Below are 21,537 nucleotides of genomic sequence, written 5' to 3'. Positions count from 1 at the left end.
CAACATTTTTTTGTTCACCAACGTTTCTGTACGATAATGGAATAAACTTCCACCCAGGGTCAGTTAGTACTAAATGACCCTGCTTCCACCTTCAATTCAATACAATTTATTTATTTAAAACAAACGGCCGCCACTTCCTCCACCTTAATATTCGAAAAGGCAGAGGTGCAGCGTCTTGGTGGCCGCCTGGCGTCATGTCCTGCAGGGTCTGTGTCGTGTCGTGCAGGGTCTGTGTGGTCTGAACATGTATATATAACAATTGTGATGACAGACAGGCGGCAGGGTATGTCGACAAGCAGCCATGACTTGCAAACATGTAAGTCTGCCCGTTAATACACGCCCGTGGTAACATAGAAGATGATGCTTTTGAAGGCTAACAACGGTATTTTAACTGATGCTATATAAGTCTTGAGAGGTAACATAGAGTGGAACACGTTTAGGGAAAGGCTGCAGGCACGAGTGAGAACGAATGGTAGAAAGCGTGTGAGTAAACCTTGGTGGAACGATGATATTAGGGCAGCAAGGAAAGAGCGAAAGAGGCTCAATGGACTGTACGTGTGGAGAACTGAGGAGGAGGAGGAGGCAAGAAAGTGAAGAAGCAGAGGGTGACTATACCAGAATGCAAGGGAAAGCTGTGTGAGGCACCAGCGACTGACGAAGCGAAAGATCATGAATGCAAAGGATGAGTGTGAGAGAAGTGTGATTCAGACCCTGAGAGAGAAAGGGCTTGAGGGAGATCGTGACTCGTGAGTGATACAGATTCCTGAGAGGTGAGAGGATGAGTGACAGTGAAAATGTGGAAAGCCTGAAATTGAATGGTGAACTCGTCACAGAAAAGGAGAAAATGAGGGAGATGACGGAAGAGTTTTGGGAAGACATATAGGAGGATTAGGTGGAATATTTAAGGTGAGAGAAGGAATGGTATGAGGGATTAAGCCTGGGAGGTGATCTTTTTCGAGCAAGGTCACAGTGTTTGAATGTGAATGACAGGAACTACGTATGGTGTGACAGGAATTGTGGACGAGACTGTGTAGCATGTCGTACTGGAATGTGAGAAGCATAGCAAAGAGAGAATGACAATGATGTAGGTGTTCCTAAGTGAGATGGGACGTGAATTAAGTGAATGGGAGGACTGGAAGAGAGATGGGGCTTAGTGGAGAGATGAATGGACGAGTGATGGAGGCAGTGAAAGAGTTCTTGGAAGGAATATGGCGTGCGAGATATGGAGAATAGTATTTTACCCCATTTACGTAAGATACTGTCTGTTCTGTGTGTTTTTTCCTTGTCACAGGAGTTGCCGTTATAAAGCCTGACGCGGGAGTCTGGTGGAGAAGTCTCAAGTCACCTGTGATATCAAGATCAAGATCGAGATTTCCCCCGCCAAGCCGCACGAGACCCCACTTTGAATTATTTTCCTCCCGTGTCACGTAACTAAGCAGCGGGGGCGTGAGGTGTGGCGCGCCGCCCCTCGCCAGCATGGAGGAGGTGCAGCTCGTCAGGTGAATATGTCCTCTGGGAGTCTAATAAAGGGAGGGAGTGTGCTCTACTTGGGGTGTTGTGTCAAGCCGGGGAGGGAAAAGTGAAGTTCTGTGGGTGAAGGTGTATAGAAATTGTGCTTGTGATATTAATTGGGAGAGAAGGCTATTGAGTGTGTTACCTTAATGGGGAGAGAAGGCTATTGAGTATGTTACCTTAATGGGGAGAGAAGGCTATTGAGTGTGTTACCTTAATGGGGAGAGAAGGCTATTGAGTATGTTACCTTAATGGGGAGAGAAGGCTATTGAGTGTGTTACCTTAATGGGGAGAGAAGGCTATTGAGTGTGTTACCTTAATGGGGAGAGAAGGCTATTGAGTGTGTTACCTTAATGGGGAGAGAAGGCTATTGAGTGTGTTACCTTAATGGGGAGAGAAGGCTATTGAGTGTGTTACCTTAATGGGGAGAGAAGGCTACTGAGTGTTACCTTAATGGGGAGAGAAGGCTATTGAGTGTGTTACCTTAATGGGAGAGAAAGGCTATTGAGTGTGTTACCTTAATGGGGAGAGAAGGCTACTGAGTGTGTTACCTTAATGGGGAGAGAAGGCTATTGAGTGTGTTACCTCAATGGGGAGAGAAGGCTATTGAGTGTGTTACCTTAATGGGGAGAGAAGGCTATTGAGTATGTTACCTTAATGGGGAGAGAAGGCTACTGAGTGTGTTACCTTAATGGGGAGAGAAGGCTATTGAGTGTGTTACCTTAATGGGGAGAGAAGGCTATTGAGTGTGTTACCTTAATGGGGAGAGAAGGCTATTGAGTGTGTTACCTTAATGGGGAGAGAAGGCTATTGAGTGTGTTACCTTAATGGGGAGAGAAGGCTATCGAGTGTGTTACCTAAATGGGGAGAGAAGGCTATTGAGTGTGTTACCTTAATGGGGAGAGAAGGCTATTGAGTGTGTTACCTTAAGGCTAGCGGGAAGGAAAGATTGAAAGGTTATTGCAATGGCTGGGTTTTGGGACATGGCTTGGCTGGGTTGCATCAGAGGTTACAATTTTAGTGGCAAGGCGTTACTGTGTTGGCAGCGATAGATTACTGGGTATTATTACAGAACGTCACCCGTCTCACAGCAAAGAACACCTTGGTGCTATATGTAGTATTTTGTGTCCATACAACACACGGTAAATAAGGAGAATCACTATGCGGGACGTTAAGTTAGGTTTGGTTAGTTTAGATTTACTAGGCATGCAGTGTAGGGCGGCAGAAATACGCAGCGCAGGAGAAACAGTTAGAAGATTATTTCATAACACCGAAAACTTCCAGAAAAGAAAATAGTTTCGTCAAACAGACAGGGGGCTTCATGGTGCAGTGGCTAGCACACTCGACTCACAACCGAGAGAACCCGGGTTCGATTCCCGGGTGGGGTGGAAAAATTTAGGCGGCTTTTCCGATACCCTATGCCCCTGTCCACCCAGCAGTGAATGGGTACCAGGTATTAATCGGGGGTTGTGTCCCATCTCCTGGGATCTGTTCCCTCCTCCTATAATTCCTTTTCCTTCTTCTGTCTCTCTCTGGCATATGACCACAAATGTTGCGCCGACTAAACGAAACTTTCCAACTTTCGTCCACCAGTGTCCCGCGGGTGACGTTCTGGAAATTCACCAACTACTGTTTTAACGGTGTTAGGTTATTATTTAAGCAGCAATAGATTCCTGTCCAATTAGTTTATAAGTATATTATAACTAACTAAGCAGCATTGGGTTATTAGTATTTTGTCATTAGATTTCTCTCCGAATAGTTTATGAATAAATCCAAATTAATTAAGCAGCTGTAGGTCACTGTCCATCAGCTGTCCCATCAAAGTCATCTTGTTGGGTTTCCGGTGCTCTGTAATGTTCCCAAGGGAGACATTCACTATCAGTGCTGCTATACATTAGTTAATTTTTAATTGAAGTGACATTTTGAAAATTACCTGACATTGTTTGGTGACATCCAGTTCTAGTGTGACCCTCCAGAGTGTAAGGTTGTCTGAAAATTACCTGTTTTTTAATATTATTCAGAACCTTGTCATAAATGTACTCACACATCATTCATTAAAATTATGTAAATGATTTATTTTCTTAGCATTAATGAACTCTGAAAAAAATTGGGGCCTTGTAGAACTAAGTAACATTATTATTATAATTATATTATCACACACCTGTCACTCACCAACTCAATTCCAGCGGCAAGGCGTTATGGGGGGTGATCTGCGGGACCTACGTGTTGCCTTCAGACGAGGTTGTCGGGGACGAGCTGCTGCGGGCCGCCCCACACCTGCAGGCGGGGCTGAGGGCGTATGCCAAGCCCTCCGGTGACCACTTTGACCATTGGGCCAAGTCGGATGCTGGCACGCAGGAGAAGGACTTTGTGAAGAAGTTGTCGGAGCTGCTGGTGAGTAGCTGATAATGGAACCGGGAACTTAGTGTTTGGCATTACACTTACAGAATAGACGGACTATAGTAAAAAGTAAAGTAGTTTTGGGTAAGTTACAGATTACAAATTGAATATAAAACGGTAACCAAAAACAGATAAAGATTCAATGATAAGGGGGCGGCCATTGTAAAGAGAAGCCCAAAAATATACATCGGCTACTCCATGAATTATTTGCAGGATTTTTTCTTTAATACTTTGCCCTTGAGCTGCCTCCTTTACTATTAAAAAGAAGAAGAAAAAAGGCTATACCATGTTACCACCATCTTTACCTTCACTTCTATCATTATCCCCCCCAGGACCTCTCGGCAAAGCACAGCTGGGAGATGTTTCAGTTCTTCCTGGTCAACGAGTACACCAAAGCGGACTCCTCCCTGCCCGAGCTCCTGACCAGCCAGCGCGACGAGGAGTCCTTCCGCGCCCAGCTGCTGCGCTTCTACCTGGGTGACCGCCTCCACCTCCTGCGCTGCGTCCGGCACATCGTCGCCAACACAGCCAACCCGCAGCACCCCTACCAGGTTTGTAGTGCTGTGTGATTTTGTAGGGGGTGAAGGGGGGTGAGTTTGGGTTGCTGGTTCTTGTTTTGGGTATTGCTTTTGTTTCTTTTCTCATTATCTCTTGTTTCTCTCTGTCTCCCATCCTTTCTCTGTTCCTGTCTGTCTCTCATTATCTCTTGTTTCTCTCTGTCTCGCACCCTTTCTCTGTTCCTGTCTGTCTCTCTCATTATCTCTTGTTTCTCTCTGTCTCCCATCCTTTCTCTGTTCCTGTCTGTCTCTCTCATTATCTCTTGTTTCTCTCTGTCTCGCACCTTTTCTCTGTTCCTGACTCTCTCTACCGGCCTCTTGCAGACTCCTACGTTCTTATGTTCTTATGTCTTATTTATGTCTCTCATTATCGCTTGTTTTTTTGTCTCGCACTCTTTCTCTCTCACACCCAAACCTCCATCGCAGAGCCTCTTCCGTGACTACATGCGGGACGTTCTGGACAAAGGCGGGGCACTGGAGGACAGCCTATTGAAGCAGATCACCACCAACATCACCACCACCAACAACAATGACACCACTGCTCCCGCCCCGGCCCTGCCCCGCGACGGCCCCATCCCTGGCCCCTCCACGCGCCTAGCCCACCACCTTGCCGAGCTGCAGGAGGTGATGGCCACGTTGCTTGTCTACTACAGCAGCACCGGTCGCGCCCCCTCCCCAGCCACCTTCAGGAATCTAGTTCAGCTGGTGCAGGTGAGGGGAGAGAAAGGAGGAAAGGGGAGAAGTAAGAGGCGGATAATAGGAGAGGTTAGTGGTGAAGGGAGGAAGAGGAGGAGAGGAATATAGGGTGAGAGGAGAGAGGAGGAGGATAGGGGAAAAGGGTATGAAGTAAGAGGAGGAAGATAGAGGAGAGGAAGAGGATATAGATAGAGGAGGAAGATAAGGGGGAAAAGGTTAGTGGGGAGAGGTGGAAAAAAGGGGAATATAAGGAGAAACGGTGGAGAGAGGAGGAGGAAAGGCAGATAAAGGTTAATGGTAAGAGGAAGAAAATGGGAAGAAGATAGAGAGATGTGAGAAGAAGGCATGGGGGTAAAGGATATTAGTAAGTTGAGAAAGACGGAGAAGATAAGAAATAAGTTGAAAAAAGAGTGACGATGAAAATTTAGAACCTAGTATTTGCATGTTTTCAAAGGATGGTTTTGTATTAGTATGTATTGAACAGCTTTAGGCCCTTGGTTAAAGATGGTTCACAGTTGTTAGTAATGCGTGCAGTGTTTTTAGTTCCCAACCCATCACTGTCAGAAGAGGAGTAGGAGAAAGGTGAAAGAGGATGAAGGAATTATGGGAGGGAAAGAAAAAGGTAATAGAAGAGGAGGAAAGGATTAAAAAGAGAATGTTATGAAGTAAAAGAAGAGGAGAAAAGGATTAAAAGAAAATGAAAAGAATATGGAGAAAGGAATATAAATAAAGGAATACATGAGAGGGAAAGAAAAGATATAGAAGAAAAGATCAAGAAAGGAAGAGGAAAGAAAGAATATGAAAGGTATAAATAAAGGAAAACATGGGAGGGAAAGAAAAGAAATAGAAGAGGAGAAAAGGATTAAAAAGAAAATGTTAAGAAGCAAAAAGAGGAGAAAAAAGAATATGAAGAAAGGAAGAGGAAGGGAAAGAAAGATAAGGTATAAATAAAGGAATACATGAGAGGGAAAGAAAAGATATAGAAGAAAAAGATCAAAAAGAGAATGTTATGAAGCAAAACGAGGAGAAAAAAGAATATGAAGAAAGGAAGAGGGAGGGAAAGAAAGATAAGACACAGATAAAAAAAACTAAACTAACCCATCATCTCCCTCCTTGCCGCAGGGTGGAGGGCTGGGTGGGCGGCCCGACCTGCAGGAGGGGCTGAGGGAGAGCCACACGCCCCTGGTGGAGACGCTGGACGCCACGCACGCCCTTCTGCTGGTGCTGGCCATCAATGTCGACACACCCACCAGGTACGTCACCCTCTGTTACCTTTATCTAATTATCTACCTCTACCTACTTTACATGAGCGAGCAGCGGGCTTTTTTTTTTTTTTTTTTTTTTATCTACCTCTATATCTAATTATCTACCTCTGTATCAAATTATCTACCTCTGTATCTAATTATCTACCTCTACCTAATTATCTATATATCTAATTATCTACCTCTATCTAATTATCTACCTCTATCTAATTATCTATCTGTATCTAATTATCTACCTCTATATCTAATTATCTACCTCTGTCTAATTATCTACCTCTATATCTAATTATCTACCTCTATATCTAATTGTTTATCTATCTAATTATCTACCTACATATTCTCAATCATTCCCAGGCCTACACACCAACATTTCCCAAGGGTTTCGTACTTCCCTGGGTAGTTTTATGAGCCTAGTGATAGTTTGACAAGGCTTCTCTGCACCACGGGGAAAAAAAGATCATGATAACCCAACTAATCCCTCTGGCCTATGAATTTATTTTTTGAGAGAGCCGAAAGGATGTGAGATTACGGGCCTCACTCCTATAAATGCCTTGGGGGGGGGGGTCATGGCAGAAGGGAACCAACTAGTATTTTTTATTTTATTTATTTTGTTTATTTCCTTTTTTTATTTATGTATTTATTTATTTATTTCTGCTGTCTCCTCTACTAAATAAAATGGCATTATCTTGTGTTTCAGCGGCCATAGTCTGTGCGAGGTGGAGTGGGTGAGCAAACTGGACCCCATCATGGCTGGACTGGGGGCGCGCAAACCACACCTGGCGCCCCTCCTCGCCTGGGCCGTCCTCCAGCTGCGCGCCGCCTCCACGACCATCTCCACCTCCACCGCCACACCCGCCACCATCTCCACCACCAGGACATATCACAGGCTGGCGGAGAGGGCCTTGAGTGGGAATGTGTTCAGTTACCTGCAGACGGCCCTTAGTTGTGCGGCCATTCAGGTGAGGGCGGGGGTGTGGGTGACCTCAGTGTGTGTGTGTGTGTTTCTTTATCCAGCTGTGGTATGCAGAATTTGACCCAAGTTTGTGTTATCATATGACTTGATATCTGCTTTTGTGCGATAATTTGTTCACATGGTATATCCTCTCCTCCTCCCCCTTGCCACCTTACTGCCCTTTACTAAGTGTCTGACTAAGTGTCTGCAAGCTGTATCCTCCTCACTGTCCTTCATCACGTGTCTTCCGCTTTGTCATAACACCAACAAGATAGCTTTTAACCCGGTAGCAGTGACGGGCCAAATTTGTGGCTTTACCGTGTAGCAGCGACGGGCCAAATAGATGATACATAATCTGATCACAAATGCTTTGATATATATTAAGAAAGGGTTTGTGTGAAGGGTGATTTTTTCTCATTTTTCTCGCTTGGGGGAACCATTAAGAAACATGATCCTCGCTGCTACCGGGTCAACACAAGGATGCAGGGAGGGCACAGGAGGCTAGTTACATGCACGACATCTTTTTACTCATATATTATTAATTTATTTATATGTTCCCTTTGCTGTGTTGTGTGGTGCAGGGGGACAAGCTGCTGCTGCGACTGTGCTCCTCAGTGGTATACTCGCTGCTGTGTGCCACTTCCAGCTGCCTGCCGCTGCCGGACACACAGCAGCCCGTCCTCAGCGCCCTGGCCAAGACGCTGCTGGCCCAGGACCCGCCCGCTGACCTCTTCTGGGCCGAGGAAGGTGAGCGGCAACACATGAGGAAGCTGGTGGTGTTTGGGGCTGTGTGCAGTGCCAGCCATATTGTGTTACAGGTGTTGAGTTAATGGAGGACTCCTATTTTATACATTTAGTTTTATTTTTTTACTGGTTTATATGTTTCCTTACTCATATATATTCTTTTGGTTCTATTTTATTTATTTCATCGTTATTTTTATTTCTATTGATTTGTTTTTATTTTTGTTTCATTCCTTGATTATTTGTTTTTCTTTCCCTTCAGTAATGGTGAGGTTTTTTTGTATGATTAATGATGAATGTTTTGCTTGAATACATAGATAACTTTTGTTTTTATTTCCTCCTTAAATTAATGGGGAACTATTAACTTAGCCCAGTACAGCCTCAAATTTATGGTGCAGCACTACATGTTCTTTGCTGTCCAGTACTAAGGCATCATTTCATTCACTCATTCACACCTCACACCACAGACGGGGGTGCCGGCCTGCTGCTGCCACCGGCCCTGGAGGTGTTTCCCTACGAGGTGGAGCCGCTCCTCTCCCTCGCCACCGCCCTCGCTGCCGCCAACCCCGACAGCTGCCTCAAGGTTGGTTCCTGAGGGGAGGTAGACAGACAGGCAGAGACACGACACACACACACACACACACACACACACACACACACACACACACACACACACACACACACACACACACACACACACACAGGAAACTAGAGACAGACAGACAGATTATAGGTGTGAAGAGATAGAATATAGTGCTTTTTTTGTATGTGTGTATCAGTATAGGAGAAAGACCAAGAGCTAAGCAAAGAAAACATTATAAAGAGAACAGTGAATGCTAAAAAAAAAATATATCAAATTCAGTTCCATGTATTCAAAGATTTTGTAGTAAGTTACTGTTTAACCTGGTAGCAGCGACGGGCCAAATTTGTGGCTTTACCGTGTAGCAGCGATGGGCCAAATTTTTGCCATGATATAAACCCCCCAAAATAGATGATACATAATCTGATCACAAATGCTTTGATATATATTATGAAACAGTTTGCGTGAGTGATGATTTTTTCTCATTATTCTCGTTTAGAGAGACCATTAAGAAACATGAACCCCGCAGCTACTGGGTTAAACATGGCCCCAGTATCCATAATTATCCCCCCTAAAAAAAATAATCAACCCCCACAGGTAATTGAGCTCCTGAGTGAAGTACCGTACCTCACCTGGCCGCTGGAGGACCTGGTGACGGGTGGCGGTGGCGGCACAGCGCGGCGGGGGCAGTACCAGATCCAGCAGGTGCGGGAGGGCGAGTACTGCAGCATGGCGCCCCTCCAGCTGCTGCCCTCCGTCACAGTGCCGACCCACACCTACGGCACCACGCGGCTGCTCCTGCCCCCACACGGCTCCGGAGAGAGACTCATCGCCTGGCACACGCCCACCAATGCCTGGCAGGTTCTCCTCGCCTTCATGAATGTGCTTGGACTGGAGGTGAGGGAGTGAGGGTGATGGGGAAGGGCAGTGTAAGGGAGTTTGTGAGGGTGAGGGGAAACAGGAAAGTATGAGGGAGGAGTTGCCTTCATGAATGTGCTTGGACTGGAGGTGAAGGAGTGAGGGTGATGGGGAAGGGGCAGTATAAGGGAGCAGGATGAGGGAGTTTGTGAGGGTGAGGGAAACAGGAAAGTATGAGGGAGGAGTTTAATTTAAAGTGTATGGAGGAGTTTATGAGGGTGAAGGTAAAAAGGAAAGTATTAGAGTGTGGTTAACTAAGAGTGTGTGAATGAGTTTCTTAGGGTAAGGGGAAAATATGAGGGAAGAGTTTGGTTAATTTTAGGGTCCACAAGGGTGAAGAAAGGTGGAAACTATAAGGGAACAGGAATGTAGTCAATTTACCCGGTAGCAGCGACGGGCCAAATTTGTGCCATGATATAAACCCCTAAAAATAGATGGTATATAATCTGATCACAAATGCTTTGATATATATTATGAAATGGTGTGTGTGAGGGGTGATTTTTTCTCATTTTCTCGCTTGGAGGGACCATTAAGAAACATGATCCCCGCTGCTACCGGGTTAGGGGATACATGATTTGAGTAGGCAAGGATGTGACAATGAAGGAGGTAAGAGAATTATAATAATAACCACGTCACTTATCTCTCCCTAAAAACTAGATAACAACAAAAAAAAAAAAAAAAGTTCAGCCACACCACTAACTCACCCCTTCACCCCCTCCGTCAGGTCAGCAGCGGGGCCACAGTGGCAGACCCCCAGGTGATGAAGGCTGTGTGCTCCTCCCTGCAGCTCCTCACTGCCGCAGGCTGGAGCCCCCCCAGCTCTCCCCCCTTGTGCCATGTGCACGCCGCTCAGCTCTGGGCCTGCCAGGGGAGGAGGGGAGGGAGGGGGAGGAGAGGAGAGGAAGACTGGGGAAGAAGGGAGACAGCTGCCGTAGGTGGGAGAGGGAGGAGAGGGCTGTAGCTGGGTGTACTGAAGAGGTGGGCTGGCGTGGTAGAGGAAGGGAGGGAAGATGGGGCAAGGAAAGGGAGGGAGATAAGAAGGGAGATAGGCTGAGGCTGGGGGAAGAAGGGAGACAACTGGTAGGTGGGAGAGGGAGGGAGATGGCTGAAGCTGGGTGTACTGAGGAGGTGGGCTGGGGTTGGGGGGGGAAGGGAGGGAAGATGGGGGAAGGAAAGGGAGGGAGGGAGGGAGATAGACTGAGGCTGAGGGAAGAAGGGAGACAACTGGTAGGTGGGAGAGGGAGAAAGATGGATGAAGCTGGGTGTACTGAGGTGGGCTGAGACTGGGGGAGGAAGGAGAGGGAGGGAGATAGGCAGAAGCTGAGGGTACTGTGAAGGTAGGCCGGGGGAGGGAAGAAGATAGGCTGAAGAAGTTAATGTGGGTGGAAAGTTTAGACTCGGAACAGAGGAATACAGTACTTCTAAGTCCCCATTTATGCTGAAGGGAGCCAGAGATGGACAGACTGAGAGTTAAGAGAAATAGACAAAGATTAAAAAAAGAGGGAAAGATGGTGCATTCAAACACTAATCATTGTTTCCACCCTGGCAGACGGAGAATAAATAAGAGAAAGGAAATAAAAGTTAACCCGGTAGCAGCGGGGATCATGTTTCTTAATGGTCCCTCCAAGCTAGAAAAATGAGAAAAAAATCACCCCTCACACAAACCACTTCATAATATATATCCAAGCATTTGTGATCAGATTGTGCATCATTTATTTTGGGGGGGTTTAAATCATGGCACAAATTTGGCCCGTCGCTGCTACACGGTAAAGCCACAAATTTGGCCCGTCGCTGCTACTGGGTTAAAAAAAGAGGGAAAGATGCTGCATTAAAAGACTAATCATTATTTCCACCCTGGCAAACGGAGAATAAATAAGAGAAAGGAAATAAAAGTTAAGAAAAGAGAGAGAGCATTGAAACACTAATCAATCTTTCCACCCTGTCAACTTTTATGGGTTAACTTGACACACCCACACCATCACCAACAAACAGTCACACACATCCTCCATCCTCACCCTTGTGCCTCCCCCAGGGTGTCCCACGTGTCCCGGCCGCCGAGTGAGCTGGTAGCGGCTCTTCTGGCCATGCTAGCAGAGGTGGCCACACAGGAGGCTAAGAGTGTGTGGGCGGAGCTGGAGGGGAGCCCGCTGCTGCCCTACCTGGCCTTCTCGGAGACAACAGGTGTGTGGGGGAGAGAAGGAGGGAGTTGCAAGTCTTTATTTACAACCTTGAACTTCCTAATGTGGGATAGTAACCTAACCCCACCAGAGTCCCACTGAATTAATAACCTAACCTACATAACCCTCTCAAAGACGACAAATATGCAGGAAAGGGGAAAGAGGGAGCTTTGTCCAGTGTGGTGTGTAAGCCCTGAAATCCTTGAGAATATGGGTCGTATTATAAAACATTTCGCCGCCCAAGAACACATATTTGACAAGGCTTTCGTAGGAGTTGTGGGCATTTCCAGTAGTAGTTTTATGACCCTGGTGTTAGTTTGACCCTTCTTCTGTACCATGAACCTGAAGAAACACATATTTGACAAGGCTTTCGTAGGAGTTGTGGGCATTTCCAGGAGTAGTTTTATGACCCTGGTGTTAGTTTGACCCTTCTTCTGTACCATGAACCTAAGGAAACACTCATTAGAACCCGACTAACCCCCTCTTTGACCCTTAGAAATTGTTGATATGAGAAGCAAAAGTGTCTTATAATACCAACCATAGTATGAGTCTCAGAACACTCTGGTCCTATCATCTAGAATCACTTAGTGCGGCTCTTGACCCATCGTTTCCATGCAGCATCCGAGGCCAAGCGAGGGAGAGGCGACCCCTTCGTAGGGTACCGCGCCGGGGGTCTGCGGGCGCTGGTGTGCGGGGAGGAGGCGGCTACAGGCTGTTACCCCATCCTGCGCTCCTATACCAGCCTACTCACAGCTGCTATCAAGGTAAAGAGAAGGATGCTTTTGTGTGTGTGTGTGTGTGTTGCAGTGATGTGTGTATGTTGCAGAGTTATGTGTTGCAAAATGATCTATATTAAGGCAGCGTGTATGTATGTGTTGAAGAGTGATATATGTACATGTGTGTGTGGCAAAATGGTGTTCTTATATATGTGTGTGTGTGTTGCGGTGGTCTACGTACTTGTGTGTGTGTGTGTGTTGCACCAGTATGCGTACATGTGTGTGTGTGTGTTCCAGAATGGTGTGCGTACTGGCAGCGTGCAGGGCGGCGTGGTGTTCATGGCGAGGGAGGTGACGGGTGTGCTGATGCGCTGGTGCTACCGGACGCAGGAGGAGCGCGACAAGCTGTTCGAGTGCTGCCTCACGCTGCTGCACCACACACTAGAGGACTCAGGGCTCGGTGGGTAGCTGTTTGTGTTCTTTATTTATATTTGTTTTTTTATTTTTGTGGGGGGTTTTTTCTACACCTTTCTTTTACTTTCTCTTAGCTCTTGTTTCAACTTTCTTTTTCTTCTCTGTCATTATCATCATCATCATCATTTAACGTCCATTTGTTCCCTGTGGTGGGGTTGGACGGGATATGAGCCTCCTCCACTGTTGCCGGTCCGTAGCCATTTCTTCCGTGATGTTCAGCTTCCTCTTTTCTTTGATTTCAACTCAAGTCTTCTATTTTGACTCCTCTTACCCATTTCTTTCAACTCCTCGCCTCTTTTATTTTATCTGCTCACCTTACTGGAGCAGAAATGTTTTGAGTCCTGTCCATTTTCATCCATTAGACAGTTAAGGATTAAGTTGATAGAGCTTGTGAGTTTACTTTTTCTAGTGTGTGTGTGTGTGTGTGTGCGTGTGCATTTTCCTCTCACTCCCCACCCATACCCTTATCCACATCACATACAATTTATACCCCTCTCACCTTACCCCTCACTACTATTCCTCATCCTTATGCCTATTCCATAACCTCATTCATCCCTCATATTTCGTGAGCTTCGTGGTGCAGTGATTAGCACGCTCAGCTCACAACCAAGAGAGCCCGGGTTCGATTCCCAGGTGGAGTGGAAAAATTTGGGCAGCTTTTCCGATACCCTATGCCCCTGTCCACCCAGCGGTGAATGGGTACCAGGTATTAATCGGGGGTTGTGTCCCATCTCCTGGGGTCTGTTCCCTTCTCTTATAATTCCTTCCCCTTCTGTCTCTCTCCACCATATGACCACAGATGTTGTGCCGACTAAACGAAACTTTCCTACTTTTCCATCATATTTCACCCTTCTTCATTTCTCTCCCTTATTCCATCACTAATTTTTATCCACGCATACACTCACCTACCTTCACCATTTTTATTTATAGTTTATTTAGTTTACGTTCATCGCCATATGACCCTGCAATTGTGGCGCCAAGAACAGAACACCCCAATAATCATCATCATCACTCTCCCTCACTTCCCAGCCACCTCCCTCACCCCCCTCACCCTTGACCCCCACAGACAGCAGCGTGCACACCCTAGTGGTCCGTCAGCTGGTGGACCGAAGCAGCGCAGGACGCACACTTCTCTCGGTGGTGGAGAGCGGGGCCAGCCTGGAGGGGGTGCTCAGCCTCCCCACCCACTCCCCCGCCTCCACCCAGGCCCTCCGCCTCACACGCACCGCCCAGATGGCCCTTTCCATATTGCACAGGTCAGCAGGGGGTTTTATTTTTGCTTTTTTTTTTATTTATTTATTTATTTTCTTATTTTACATTTTTCTTTTCATTAACCCAGTAGCAGGGGGGATCATGTTTCTTAATGGTCCCTCCAAGCGAGAAAAATGAGAAAAAATCACCCCCACACAGATCATTTCATAATATATATCAAAGCATTTGTGATCAGATTAAGTATCATCTATTTTGGGGGGTTTATATCATGGCACAAATTTGGCCCGTCGCTGCTACACGGTAAAGCCACAAATTCGGCCCGTCGCTGCTACTGGGTTAATTTATTGATTGATTTATCTTATTTATTTATTTATTTTTATTCTTTTTTGTGTGAATGTGTGTATAGGAAACGTACCAAAAGTCCAAAGCATAACAGAATAAAAAAATATTGTGCGAGACATAAAATAAGACCGAGGAAGATGCCAAATAACAGTATCATTATTTATTTATTCATTTATTTGTTATATTTATTTAGTTCCAGAGACTCCTCCTGGAAAAGTAACAAGTTGTCGGATGCTCAGTATTTTGTTATTGTATTGAAGAAAATTTAAATGAGTCATTCATAAACAGTATCAGTATCATTTCAAGCAAAGAAAATAAGAATGACAATACTAGAAATTCAATATTAGTCATCTCTTATAATTCTTTCTTTCCTTCAGGCTCGTCGGGGAGGAGAGCAGTACAGAGGGACTAAGCCAGCTGTTGCGTGCCACCCCCTTTCATGGTGTGGCTCTCGGCGGGGCTGTTGGGGGCATGGGACGGGGCCAGGGGGTTGGAGGCAGCAGCAGCAGCAGCACCCCACACCTGGCCCTCACGGTGGCCCTCTACGCCCACCAGCGCCTCAACCCCCGCCTGCTCTACCTGGCCCTGCGCACCCTCACACGCTTTGCTCAGGTAATGAATCCGCCGTGTTTCCTCACCTTTATGTATTTACCATCACCCTCACTCCCTCACTCACACCCTTGATAAATCACACTCCTCCTCCCTAATAGTTTCTCCTCGCCCTCACAAACCCACTCTCACAGCCTTAGTTAACCCGGTAGCTGTGGGGATCATGTTTCTTAAAGATCCCTCTAAGCGAGAAAAATGAGAAAAAATCATCACTCACGCAAACCATTTCATAATATGTATCAACGTATTTTTGATCAGATTATGTATCATCTATTTTTGGGGGTTTAAATCATGGCACAAATTTGGCCCGTTGTTGATACACGGCAAAGCCACAAATTTGGCCCGTCGCTGCTACCGGGTTAAGCACACCCCTCCCTCATACTTTCTTCTTTACCTTCACCCTCATGGACTTCCTCACACACTATAAATTACCACACTCCTCCCTTATGCTGTCCTAGGGTTGTAAAATTCCCTGAAATTTTTAACTGGGAAACTTTCCATGGGGATTTGGGGAACTTTGAGCATTAAGAAAAAATCACAAGTTTGCCTATGGGGCCTTTGGGTTTTTTTTTTTTTTTTTTTTTTTTTTTTTTTTTTTTTTTATGATATTTTTATTATTATTATTATTAACATTATAATTAGTAGGCTAGTATTAGTGTTCACAGGAATGATACCCCCCAGATCTCAGTGAATCTTTGAAAGGGCACAACTTAGGTCCAAATGGGGGGGTAGCCGCACCCCCCTGGATCCACCACTGGGGATAGGTGTTTGGAAGATTATGTCGAGTTGATAGGTGGAGAAATTGGGTTTTTGAGGCATTGAAGGACACAAGGTTCCTTTTACCCCAATTGGAAATGATAGCAAGGTCTGAGGTATAAGCATTCTTATTAATAACTAAACATCCCCTTCTCTTTCCCTCCCCTAACAGAAACTGGACGTCCCCCTCGTTGCCTGCTTTGGGGCTGAGGCCGACGGGATCCGCGACGCTCTGCTGAGGCGCCTGGAGTCCCCGACAGAGGACGTGGGTGTGAAGGTGGCCCTGCTGCGGCTGCTGACGGCCTCCACCACCAAGCAGCAGGGCCTCACCAACGCCTTCCTCACCCCACCCGAGAAGCTGCTCGACCCACTCATCCCCCTCGCCAGCCTGTCTGTGAGTAGTAGGTGGGGAAAAGGAGGGGAAGGGAAGAGGGACAGGAGAAAGAGATGGGCAGAAGGATGATAGGTAGAGAAGGGCAGGAGGGAAAGGAGGTATAGATGGGGCAAAAAGGATGGGAGGAAGAGAGAGGTAGAGAAGGGCAGAAGGAACAGGAGGGAGAGATGAGCAGAAGGGATGGGAAGGAGAGAGACGGAAAGGAAAGGAAAGACCACAAACCAGAGAGAGAAGAAGGAATGGAGAATGTGAAGGGATGAAGTAATTGCAAAGGAAGGGGGGGGGGGGGTGAGAGCACAAAGGGAGCTGATAGGACTCACAGTATTGGATATAAGTGCATAATTCAATAGGGAGAGATGGATTAGTTGCCTTATTTGAGAGAGGGAAATGAATTAAGAAATTGCAAAAGGAGGCGATATGACTTACAGAATTTGGTTTAAGTTGTGTAAATTCAGGTTCAAAAAGATGGTAAAAAACTGGTCTGAAAATATGGTAGCAGTTGAGTGGAGTAAATCAATAGGAAGGAGGGATTACTTGCCTTATTTGAGAGAGGGAAATGAATGAAAAAATTGCAAAAGGAGGCGATATGACACAGAATTTGGTATAAGTTGTGTAAATTCAGGTTAAAAAAAGTGGTAAAAAAATGCTCTGAAAATATGATAGCAGTTGAGTGGAATAAATCAAGCCTCGCCCCCTTCCCTTCAGTACATTCCCTCCTCCTCCCAGGGCAAGGGTAGTCCAGGACATGAGGTGGTCCTGGCAGTGGTGGAGCTGGTGGACGCCCTGTGGAGCCAGAAATACTCCACCGCCACCTCCCACATGAAGACCAAGAAGGAGTTTTTCGAGGCCCTCACGCACCCCCTCACCTCACAGAAGCCAGGTAAGATGCAGAGAGGGTATGCTTGGTAACCCGTCCGCTGCAATTGGCACCGATTTGACTTTGACTGGTAGCCTTGTAACATGTAGTCTCAGGTCTTTCTCTGCCTCTGTCATGGATAGTGGAGTGTTTCTCATGTGGTATTGGTATTCTGGATATCCCCTCCCAAGATGCATGACTTTATATTTTTCTTCATTGAATTGTAGCAGCCACTTTTTGTTCCATTCCTGTAGCTTGGTGATGTCTTCTTGTAGGAAATCCAGTCAGCTGGTTAATTAGTAATTGCCCTTCCAAATAGCACTCACAGCTGGAAAACTGCTCTGAAAACATGAGCTGATTAATACAGCATGAGCAGATATAGAACTTGAGCTGAGAACATTCTCAAATCAGCAAAAGACATTTTCTGAGGTTATTGATATAAACTTGTTCAACTTTTTAGGCACTGACAGGCTTTCCTTATTGTTTTATGTGCATTGCAAAGTCTTGCATGAAGCCTTCAGCCAGCACTCTACACTTTGTTACAACACACCAGTCCCTTGTTCTGTCTGCCGTCTACCAAACCGACAATAAAACATATGAATGGTAAATAATGGCCCAGAGGAGACAGGGCCAGATGCCTCCTACTGACCACCGATCACTGAGAATTGAGTTGATTGCTGGCAACACTTCATTATGTGGCTAAGTTACCAAGCCGGCAATTTTTCCCATAGTGAATTTAGACTTTACTTTTTCAGGATCAACACTTAGTCAGCCTTTTTTGTTCATGTTTTTTTGTTTTGCCTTTGAACTGTTTTCTTTATCGTAAAAAATGAATAAAAAAAAAAGACATGGTTTAGATCAAGACTAGTGGCAGGCAGCCTCACCACCGAGCTGCCCGAGATAATGACGGACGACGCAAGTAATAAGAGCATAACACCTTCACTACATCATGACAGGCGAGGTGAGCGACGCCATCGTGGGCCACTGCTTCAGCATCCTGGCCCGGCAACTCTTCTCCGCCGACGCTGCCTCACACCCCGCCAGCCTGTCTGCTGCCATGGACCGCCTCTGCACCGCCGCCGGCACAGCATCCTCGCCCATCGCTCTCTGGTCCAAGGTGTGCCACTCTTTCCTTCCCGCAGTTGATGCTCAAATTCTAACCACTGGGACATTTTGATTGATTGATTTTAATGATGCTCAAATTCTAACCACTGGGACATTTTTATTGATTGATTTTAATGATGCTCAAATTTATTTCACTGATGCTTAAATTTCAACCACTGTGGGACATCAAGATTTACCTATTTTATTGTTGCTTAAATTTTCAACCACTATAGAATATCATGATTTATTTATTTTATTGATGTCACTTTCAACCAATCAGAGACATCATGATTAATATATTTTTTCATTGTCTACCATTAATTCAGGCTTCTCATGATCTGCAAGAACTGAGAACCCATTATGAAGAGTGAAAGCATGATAACGGTGTAATTGAAGGAGCTTATTCTATTCTCATACAACAGTAGAGAATAGGAAAGTGGTGCAGTCTGAATTTGTTTGCTACCACTTCAACTTTTGTCCATTCTCACATGAAAACATTGGTGAAAAGAATTTGATGGGGTCTGAATTGATTTGTTTACACTATAGTTTTACCCGTTATCATACAAGAACATTGGTATTGGTTAAAAGAATTTGGTGCAGTCCACAACACATGCTCAGGCACTCATTCATATCTTATTAGCTTCTTTTATGCTCTTTACGCATCATAAGTTTGGTAAGAGAGAGAGAGAGAGAGAGAGAGAGAGAGAGAGAGAGAGAGAGAGCATTCCCCACCTGCTCTTATTAGCCTCTATTTTACTCTTTACACATCATAAGTTTGGTAAGAGAGAGACTTCATTCCTCACCCTCTTCTTACAGCACATGCTCTCGAAGGTGGAGGACGGCTGGAAGGAGAGTAAGGACGTGCGTGAGGTGCTGGTGCCGGCGTGGAGGGACCTGGTGGTGGTGCTGGTGGTGCGCGCCCGGACCTGGCTCACCCCGCAGCTCAAGGTGACTGCCCTCTTCCATCACCCACCATGTCCTCCTTTCACAGTTCCTCCATTCCCTTCTCTCTCCCTCCCTTTTCTTTTGCAACTCTTTCATTCTCTTCCCTCTCTCCCACTGCCATTTCTCAGCCTTGTCACCTTTTCAATTCTCAGGCTGGTCACCATTTCACTTCTCAGCCTTGTCACTATTATCAACCTTATTTTTCATTTCTTTTCCTGTCTCTCACTGTATTTCTTACCTCCATGCTTGTTACCACCTCATTGCCTACCTTTTCCTCTACCTGTTTATCTAAATCTCTTACCTCTTACTTTAATCTTTCTCCAGTCATTTCTTATATCATCTCACTCACTGCTCACCCTAAGATGGCATAAAGATATATAAACCTTAATAAATAGTACCTACCTTTAGTCTAGTGGTATGAAGGTGTGTGTTTGTGTGTGTGAGAGAGAGAGGAGAGAGGAGAGAGAGAATGTTCATCACTCCTCCATCTCTTAACCTCTTGTTTTGTCTGGTCTTGAAGGTGAGCCTGGCAGGGGACATCCTGGAGGGGCTCTTGAGGCAGGTGGGCAGCAGTGACGAGGCTGACCAGCACCTCACCTTGCTGCTGGCCGAGGTGTACATCGCCCTCGTCAAGCATTGCAACAAGTACGTACACACAGACAGACACACACACACACACACATGCTGTACACACTAACATACACACACATCACCCTAGTCAAGCACTGCAACAAGTACGAACACACTGTAACACCCTCACTGACACACACACACACACACAAGACAAGACAAGACATGCTGCACAACCAAACACACACACACACACACACACACACAGTTATATGATGATAATGTTTTGAAATGTAGTACAATAAAAGTTTGTCGATATGCAAATAGGTACATTCACATTGATGCCCAAGCTGTACATCAAAATTTCACTTGTATAATTTAAGCGTTCTAATTTAGCTCACTCCGACTGACCTGTTTTATGCATCATCTTCCATACCGGTATCTCAAGCATCATCACTTTCAGGCACCTGGCGGAGAAGGCAGAGTTCTTTGAGCAGACAGGAAAGCTGCTGTCTTGGCTGCAGGGTGTGGTCATGGCCACCCCCACGCACTGCCAGCTCCTCATCCTCGGGGCTGCCCTCTCCCTCGTCACCCTCACAGATGCCACGCCGCAGTCACATGGTAACGATATTGTCATGATAGCTTTGCCGTATATATTTTGCTCCATAGCACATATACAACAGCAGAATGGGAAGCTGAGTTGGGCTGACTAACACATGGTCGGGCACTCATTCATATCTTATTAGCTTTTTATAATTTTTGTTTTATGATGTACATGGGATTATAAATAAAGGCCTATTTGAATATTAAACAAACTAATTAGGATTTACAGAATAAAGGATCATGACTACTCTCTCCCACACCCTAGAGCGAGTGGTGTGCCTGGTGGGGCCGGCCAGTAACCTGGTCCAGCAGCATGGGCGGCTGGCCGGCTCAGGCACTGGCGCCTGCACCTCGGCCTCCACGCTGGGCCTGGCCACGGCACTGCTGCACCAGCTGCTGCTCCGCTGCCGGAAAGACATGGCACAGCACAGTCTGACACAGTACCCAGTGGTGCCAGCACTCCTGCATGCCACAGAGACTTACATGAAGGTGATGCATTGTTTGTCTTGTCTTGGTGATGTCTGCTGCTGCTCAGTACCTGTTGTTTTGTTTACGTTATCTTCCAGTAAGGTGCAGCGAAAGAGGGTGATGATGTTCATTTGTCACCAAAATATCTAAAAAACTGAGTGACATTGTCACCGAGTTCATAAGAGATCATCCTTAGCTGAAAATATAAAACTGATTAAAAAGTATCAGGAGAAAGAAAACACTTCATCTTTAAGATTACACAAATTTTCTGATTATTTTACATCAGTGTGATAATAAAAACTGTCGTGATGTGTGACGAGGCCTTACTCAGCTCCTCTTTCCCTTAGCAGAGTGGAGATGAGGAGGTGGTTGGCGAGTTGGTGAGTCTGCTGGCCACACTCAGCCGCACCGCACGTCCCTGGGAAGAGGTGTCAGCCCCAACCCTCTTCTCCACCCTCACCCTTGCCATACCCTCCTCCAAGGTATGGGTCCTTGCTTTGTCAGTATTTTTTAGAGCATTATTCACCACTTCATATCCACCCTTCCAATCAGTAGGTGCTCAGTCAGAATAATAACTGGAAAATTCATTCATTCATTATTTTGAGTTTTCATCACAGCTCTGTAGTAGCTTTTCCTCTGCCATGATTACTAATTGGTAGTGAGTGTACATACTGGTTAACATACTCTGGTTAA

General features: G+C 45.8%; 1 protein-coding gene and 1 long non-coding RNA gene across 3 annotated transcripts in view; one reads left to right on the top strand and one right to left on the bottom strand.

The window, feature by feature from the left end:
• The first annotated feature begins 1,473 nt into the window (after nt 1-1,473).
• The window catches only part of LOC127007981 (nucleoporin NUP188-like), a 24,374-nt gene continuing 4,310 nt past the window's right edge, over nt 1,474-21,537 (top strand). Inside the window, exons 1-23 of the mRNA XM_050879526.1 lie at nt 1,474-1,499; nt 3,699-3,906; nt 4,245-4,463; nt 4,896-5,180; nt 6,288-6,418; nt 7,125-7,386; nt 7,961-8,126; nt 8,588-8,703; nt 9,298-9,597; nt 10,343-10,456; nt 11,553-11,799; nt 12,414-12,559; nt 12,809-12,971; nt 14,052-14,241; nt 14,917-15,151; nt 16,077-16,298; nt 17,025-17,178; nt 18,111-18,271; nt 19,075-19,206; nt 19,724-19,848; nt 20,237-20,394; nt 20,642-20,865; nt 21,195-21,326. Of these exons, the coding sequence (XP_050735483.1) occupies nt 1,477-1,499; nt 3,699-3,906; nt 4,245-4,463; nt 4,896-5,180; nt 6,288-6,418; nt 7,125-7,386; nt 7,961-8,126; nt 8,588-8,703; nt 9,298-9,597; nt 10,343-10,456; nt 11,553-11,799; nt 12,414-12,559; nt 12,809-12,971; nt 14,052-14,241; nt 14,917-15,151; nt 16,077-16,298; nt 17,025-17,178; nt 18,111-18,271; nt 19,075-19,206; nt 19,724-19,848; nt 20,237-20,394; nt 20,642-20,865; nt 21,195-21,326 (4,113 nt within the window). The 5' untranslated portion in view covers nt 1,474-1,476. The remainder of the gene's footprint in view (nt 1,500-3,698; nt 3,907-4,244; nt 4,464-4,895; nt 5,181-6,287; nt 6,419-7,124; nt 7,387-7,960; nt 8,127-8,587; nt 8,704-9,297; nt 9,598-10,342; nt 10,457-11,552; nt 11,800-12,413; nt 12,560-12,808; nt 12,972-14,051; nt 14,242-14,916; nt 15,152-16,076; nt 16,299-17,024; nt 17,179-18,110; nt 18,272-19,074; nt 19,207-19,723; nt 19,849-20,236; nt 20,395-20,641; nt 20,866-21,194; nt 21,327-21,537) is intronic.
• Nucleotides 1,550-3,692, bottom strand: LOC127007752 (uncharacterized). Of its 2 annotated transcripts, none has more exons than XR_007760483.1 (3): nt 2,404-3,692; nt 2,200-2,335; nt 1,550-1,929 (listed from the first exon to the last, which is right to left on the bottom strand). It is a non-coding gene; the product is annotated as an uncharacterized LOC127007752 (long non-coding RNA). The 2 variants fall into 2 exon arrangements; XR_007760484.1 differs by having other exon boundaries at nt 2,234-2,335.

This window comes from Eriocheir sinensis, chromosome 36 (assembly GCF_024679095.1).
Source record: "Eriocheir sinensis breed Jianghai 21 chromosome 36, ASM2467909v1, whole genome shotgun sequence".
Lineage (NCBI taxonomy): Eukaryota > Metazoa > Arthropoda > Malacostraca > Decapoda > Varunidae > Eriocheir > Eriocheir sinensis.
Note: the sequence above shows the minus strand (reverse complement) of the source record. Positions and strands in the feature narration are given on the sequence as shown.